Below are 7,500 nucleotides of genomic sequence, written 5' to 3' on the forward strand. Positions count from 1 at the left end.
GTTTTTCAAGTAACGATGGCTATCATCTGTAGGCCTACTTTGACTTACGAATTTAGGCATTTAGTCCCTGTACCGGGTCCTGGGAGGCCATTCAGTGGCAAAGTACTTTGTTGGGTATAAGTCCTTAATCCCCAACAAAGTACTTCCAACTAAAATTTCCTCTCAGTTACCAAAGTTTTTCTTGGCTGATACTTTACCTTCTTATAAGTTTTCACTACTAAACAACACTAATTCTGAATATTTTGAACTTATTTATGCATTTAAAATGAGTAACTTCAGTTGATAGTAATATTTCTATGATGAAGCGTTCCCAATTTCGTCAAATATAGTACGAGTCAAAAGCAATATTAAATATATATTTTATTTGTGTAACGCCTGAAAACGCGCAAGCTGACATCGTATCCCAACTTAAATGTCACTACGAAAAATAGCAAGTTAAAATTTTATCTATAAAGAATAAGCAAAATCGATGTTGGAAAAGAAATGAATCAAGTTATTCATTTAACAAACATTTCCTTCTGAAAATTAATGCCAGCGATTTTGCAAACACTTTAAAACTCTTCTTGGACTCTGCAAAATACTTTTTTTGCAATTAACTAATGATTAGAAAATGTTAGACGAATTATATCTCCAAAAGGTTACTTGTAGTTGATTGACAAGAATGTCAGTGTCTCGTGGAAACGGCTAATAAATTTACATTTAAGACAAGTAAGAGTGGCATGCGATGAATTAAGCAAGCACACACACACACTCTCTCTCTCTCTCTCTCTCTCTCTCTCTCTCTCTCTCTCTCTCTCTCTCTCTCATTATTCAGTTTATAAATCTACTGTGGATGACAGAGAGAATTCAATGTTCTTTAAATGAGTTAAAAAGAAAAACTTATCCGTTGCGTATACGCTCTTTGCCAAGTGTGATTTAAATGCTTTGACAAACCCACAAAACCATTTACTAAGACCTTATTATTCTTATTTCGTCTAATTTACTAAACCGCCCCCCCCCCCCCCCCACACACACACCCAAACATTCATATACTAGCACATATACATACACTCACAGAAGCAGAGTCCGCACTTAACTTTTGAATTGTTGATGAAACCTTTGATGAGGCAAATTTCCGCATGTTGTATTAGCCTCCTCACACAGAAGGCCCACCAGCAGCACATATACCATAATTTTATATTTGCTCAAACTTTCCGCATCTCCAGGTCATTCCTTACCAAATACCCGTTTCCTAGTTTAATAGTTTGTGATTATATGCTTCCTATCATCCTATTATTTTTTGATCTTCCATCGTCATCAAATTAGCCCAAAACTATGCTCCAGAATTTAACTTAGTTTCCATTCCTGCATTTCTCCACCAAGTTTCTCGTTCCCTTCTTCTGCTTAACCTACTTAACCTGCAAAAATAATTCTATTCAGTTTGAACATATTTCCTTTCATAAACATTCCTCGTCCACATTTTAGTTCTATATATTACAGATGGCTTAATAACCCCTCCATACACACTTACGTAAGCATCAACTGCCAAACCCAAGTTTCATGTCAGTCTTGGGTATATCCGCCTTCCCTCCTTTCTTTACAGATGTGACTCGCCTCTTTATTTCGATCCTGACATCATTAATTACATCTAGCTCCAGTTACCTTTCATCCTATATACAAAAAAAATGTATTGCTCCTTCTGCTCGTTACAATTTACCCTTATTATTTTACTCTACCACCTCCTCTTGCTAATATTTTCAAAAGTTTTAATTCGTTTCTGCTTTTCCACTTTGTAATCCCCAATTTGTTTCGAATTCTCTGTAACCGTCAACCAGTCCACTTCAGATTTAAAAACCTATTGTCTTACTGATTTCCTTACTGCACAATTCCCGCCATCGTTAAAGAAGTAGAAGTGCAATATTGAGATAACATCTCGATAGGCAGTTCTACACAAAACTAGCCACTTTTTGTTACAACATCAGCTTTTCATCCATATCAAACTTCGATCCTTCTCAGTTACTAATCAAGTATGTCACATCATAATATATATAATTCTATGAATGTATTTTCCCGTTTATTTTTCTATGCACAACTTATACTGATTTTATTATACTTTCCAACCGCTTAGATAAAGTTTCATTTCCAGCGCTTAATCCATAACCCTCTTCCAGTTCACATATCAACCCTGGCATCTGTCTGTTTAATCAAATTCCTATCAGCACCTCCAAAGTTATACAAAGTTAACATTTCACCAAGTATCTGCTACAACCTTATACAATGAAAAAAACATTCCTTTCACCCATTTCCAACACAAGTGTATCCTGATCCTTATATACCAAGCATACAGATTACTTTGACACAGGAAACCCTATTGACTACAGGACCTACATAATATTTTTGTCGTATAGATTCTTGTGTATTATAGAGTACCACACAGCGTATTCTGAGTTAATTTATAAATCCACATTATCAAAGCACTTACAAAATAAAATCTTCAGCTTCTTGAAAGTCTTAATGTCTTTCAGTTGTCTAGTGGGAGTGTCTTGAGCTATGTAATCCCATTATCACAACCATGCTGCAATATCTCACTATCAGCTCTCTGTGTCTTTCCAATCTTCAGTCCCATAGTTACCCTGTTCACAATCTCAAAAACCACTTTCATAATCCTTTTAAGATTTACATTGCCTTTTTTACCTTGGCATCAATCACCTCTGCTGCTCTTCTGTCTTCCGCACGCAGCTTATCTTCAATGTACACTTCAAAACAGTATTTCACACATCATATCTACACTAGCATATTCTTTTCGGAATTTGCTTTATTTCTGAATTTGCTTTAATGTACAGCGCAGCTTAATCTCTATAAATTTCTTATTCACCATTTCCCTCGAAACATTAGCAATACTGCAGTCTTTTTTTTCCTTTACAATTTTTTGGACTATCCTCTATAGTCAATTGGAAAAACCTTGAGTCACCCTCTTTTCTCAATCATCCAACCCACTTACCGATTTAATTAATTATGCACACAAATGAACGGGTCCAGCAGGACACCTATTGGAGATGGAACCAAATAATATGAACTACTCAGTATGATAATGAAGCAAGACTTTACTTATTGTACTTGTGGAAAGACATTTCAGGATTATGGCTGAAATTGCAAAACCCAATAGCTGAAGAATTTTATAGAAGAACTGAGCAGTGTTGATTAGGTAAAGAATATGGTGTCGAGATTTATTGTTTATTATTAACCAGCTTTGTGGAAAACTTCAAAGCATTGGACGTGGAAGGATCTTATAACGGAATGAGGTGGATGCCGAAGTTGATGAAGATACTATAACTTAACGCAAACATCAAATACACCGAAACTTCCAACATGCTACACACCGAAACATCTAAAATCCTACATACCAAAACAGATAAACTGAAACGACAGACATCAAATACCGAAACATTACCACAAACATCAAACTAACCAAAACTTCTAAAATCAAACACAATGAAACAAACATCAAACATGCAACATACTGAGACATAACACAACATCCAACACACTAAACCATTAATTAAAAATTGCAACATGCTAAAATATTAACACACAACATCCAACACCAAAACATTAACACAAACATTCAACACCAAAACATTGACATGACACACACACTAGAGTATTAACACTAAACATCCAACATCGAAACATTAACACTAACACCTAAGACATTGAAGCACTTTTCACAAACTAAGAATTTTTGTCAAAGACAAGGAGTCAAAGATAGTTTTATATAGATCATTGGATACCAATGAAAGCATATTCGACAACTCTGAAGGATCGTCTTAACATTTGATGAAAACAAATCATGTTTTATATGGCGACTTCAGCGTATGGGTTAGTAGCAGAGAAAACTGAAGCATGAGAATTTTGTAAAAATGTTAATTAGTTTGATAAACTGATTAAGTAACTCAAGGTTAAGATCTGCTCATATACTGATAGAACTGACATTAATTTGATAACAACGGGCTTAGCCTTTTATCATATGGTAATTACTCTCCACATAGTCACATACAGATAAGAAAAAGTTCATATTGATTTTTCTTCCCCAAAAATGAAGACGATTTGGAGAATTTAAACAGAAAGACAACTGCACGAGTCGTTTCCTTAACAAAGTTTTTTTTTTTTTTTTATTGGAATAATACCTACTTAATGGTTTCTGCTAGGAATTCGTACATGAAACAACGTCAACTATAATGTAAGAGAGTTTAGCTCCAAGTATATTCCAAGCTGATGGATAATCGTGAAAGAAACAGAAGCAACAGAACAGTAGCCATGAGTTATCGAGGAATGAAAAATGGCTAGGAGAAGAACAAATAAAACTCAGAATGGAAAGCAGTTATCATGGCTGAGAAATAGGGTCACTGACTTTCGAAAATAATGGCTTTATATTCTTATACAAATAAAGCTGTGGTTTAGAGAATACCTGGATAAGAACGGAAGTACAAAGAAAATTCTTTATTTAGTGGTAGAATTAGTGTCGAAATGAGAAGGGATTTAAGTTCATAACATTCTAGTTCGTAGAAATTGCACTGTTAACCACGTAACGAAATTGTAGCCTACTGTTGTTAATTACCACATAACGAAAGATCGTAGGCCTACGTCAAATTTGACGGATGTGTCTAAAAGTCATTGCGAGTCACAGGTTTACCAATAACACATTTCGAGGTAACACGTTCACTGAATGTGGAAATGAAATGAACACCAGCAAATAATAAGCTGGAATACAAAGATGTAATACCTTGAATTGTGAAAGTCGCAAATAGAAAATCATGTATTAAGAGATGATAAATTAACAGATATTTTTCAAATATTGTTTCAGATATTGATTATTTATTATCTTATAGTTGTTCATAGATGAGGAAATTAAATAGAATTTAAAGTTTTCCTATTGATGTAAATTATATAGACTTTCAATTAGAAAAATAAAAAAAGAAGAGGCTTAATTAAACTAAAAACTTAAACCATTTCTATAATGGTCTATAATTGATCAAGTTGTTGGATTTGATTGGAATGAATTTACGAATTTGTGCCATTTGACCCGGCGTTTGGGTGTGGGAGGCCATTCAGTGCATGCGCGCAACAAGGGGGAAAACTTTGCAGGTTGCTCTACGGATTATGGATTAATATTTTGAACAGCAAGATGGAAGAAAAGAAGTGGGAAAGGAGGTAGAGTAGAAGGCTAAAAAGTTAGGGCAGCTAAGGGCCGAAGGGACGCTGCAAAGGCCCTTATGAAATGCTTACAGTATGCCACAATAAGTACACTGATGACACCAGACCCCAGTGTGGTTGTAGTAGTTTGAGGGTTTGATATGTCACCGAAACTAATAATCGAGAATTTTGGTTATGGCGGGACGTGGGAGCGCCTAGCATTGTAATTTGAATGCACTGACTACCTACCTCGAAAGAATTGGATATATAATTCAATTTAACTTAAAGAACAGTGAATAAAATGAAAGCTTTTATGGGATATAGTTATGTTAACAAATCTGCAACGGCAATAAACCACGTTAAGGTAGGTCAAACATAGATTAATGGAGAAAAAATGCAAACAAATAGAAAACCAAGTTTACAGGCCTTGGCACTCTTACTACTTTATCAAGTACCACATGAATTTATTAAAAAACAGAGACAGAACTTCAAAACATATTAATACATTTGGTTTTAGTCTTGCGTTATCCGTTCTCTTTAAAGTGGGCGACACTAAAATGGCACAGCCTTTCAGGTTTATCAAGAAGACTCTTTATTGACACTGACAGATGCTGGTGCCCAAAACAGCTGGCATTGCTCGTTTGAGGTACGAAGGGAGTTAATCAAGGTCTACCAAACGTGAAAAGATACTGTAAGAACTCTGCCCCGTGCCTATATTAATTGAACACCTCATATGGGATGGTGGTGGCGTCGTCATATATACACAACAACAATAGCAGTAACACTAAATGCAGCCATTTCTAGCTCACTGCAGGACAAAGGCCTCAAGACATGTCAATTCATGTCTGGGGATTTAGCCATTTATGTTCTTCAGCGTGCTGCCTTGTGTGGCTTGATGGCAGCGGGAGATTTTCGTCTGAATACTTAAAGACTGGCTGATCATGGCGATACGCGAACCCTTTCACCGCGTTAAAGTATCCTCATTATACTCACGTACGAATATAAATTCATATATCAACCAAAAGGAGGATAAACATATCTAAGAAGCTGCGACAGGTGGAACTACCCATATAATAAAACGTGATCCTGAAGTCAGAAAAACATCATTAACTTTATGGTAATGATGTTTTATGTTGTTACATGACGGATTATCAAGTTCAAAAATCGGTGGCATAAGCGGTGGAAATTGCGCTGGTAATCATGAAGAGAAAGAATCTACAGTATATGAGATCTCGCTAGATGAGTGAATTGGAAATGTTACAAAGCTTTAGAAGTGGAAATAAAGGATACTGGTCGTGGATCATTATAAATCTGAATTATTAGTTTACGAATAAGAATTCGTTTGATATTATGCATCTTTGTAATTATTGCAACAATTATTAATAGCAGATAGTATATAAATGTTTGTGGTTGCAAAGACATACTGGAAATTATCACTTCAGAGAGAGAGAGAGAGAGAGAGAGAGAGAGAGAGAGAGAGAGAGAGAGAGAGAGAGAGGAGAGAGAGATTTAGAACAAAATAATTGATATCTAAACACTAAACGTTTCCGAAACCATTAACATACCGCTTGCATGCAGTACAGAACTTCACTGACATCAATAGCTATAACGTCAGATTACTTACAATGAAATCAACCTTCTATATTTTAACTCTATAGAATTTACTTATACCAACCGGTAACCAATTTTCACCAACGGAAGTGGGCCTACTCCAAGATACTCAGCCATTCCGATCACTCTATTAGCCTGCAGATAGATCCTTCTCCCTACACCCAAGATCTACAGATCTTTAGACTTTGCCTACACCTATATGTATAAATACTGAAAATTTTACGTCTCCTCAGAACGGAAGTTGCCGGCATTTGCTTACCGAATTCCCCCAGCCAATCGGTACTAGCGAAGTGCAAAATGGTATTGTTGTTAATTACCGTGCGTGTCATTAAGCAAAAACAAATCATTGAAAAGAATAGCCAAATGATAATTCAATGAATTCTTGTCGCTGTAAGATACGTTTAAATCTAGAAGAGAGTGATGTTCTAGAAATGCTAAGCTTTTAATTCAAAAAAATTTTAAACCAACAGGAGGATTCCGGTCTTAACAATTTTGTCCTTCCGTCAAAACGCAGTAAATGAAGCTCCATCTGTGTGATGTAGAAGTTATTTCCTTGTTCTATTGACTTCACATTTATAAACATACCACTTCATTATTATGAATAAACTTATTAAAAATCTATTACAAGGATAAAAGTTACCAGCATCAAGCGATTTACAAGCATTCGTCGGTAATTTCCAGACAACTTTCAAAACTTAACGATAGAATGTATTGAAC

At 35.4% G+C, this 7,500-nt stretch overlaps 1 protein-coding gene across 3 annotated transcripts in view; it reads right to left on the reverse strand.

Moving 5' to 3' along the window:
• LOC137640464 (glutamate receptor-like) overlaps window positions 1-6,975 on the reverse strand; it is a 139,559-nt gene extending 132,584 nt beyond the window's left edge. The window contains exon 1 of one of the 3 annotated variants that reach the window (XM_068373009.1): window positions 6,848-6,975. In XM_068373009.1, the coding sequence (XP_068229110.1) occupies window positions 6,848-6,900 (53 nt within the window). In that variant the 5' untranslated portion in view covers window positions 6,901-6,975. The remainder of the gene's footprint in view (window positions 1-6,847) is intronic. The other 2 variants (XM_068373008.1, XM_068373007.1) reach the window with 2 other exon arrangements.
• Window positions 6,976-7,500: the final 525 nt, after the last annotated feature.

Source organism: Palaemon carinicauda, chromosome 5, assembly GCF_036898095.1.
Source record: "Palaemon carinicauda isolate YSFRI2023 chromosome 5, ASM3689809v2, whole genome shotgun sequence".
In the NCBI taxonomy this organism is placed as follows: domain Eukaryota; kingdom Metazoa; phylum Arthropoda; class Malacostraca; order Decapoda; family Palaemonidae; genus Palaemon; species Palaemon carinicauda.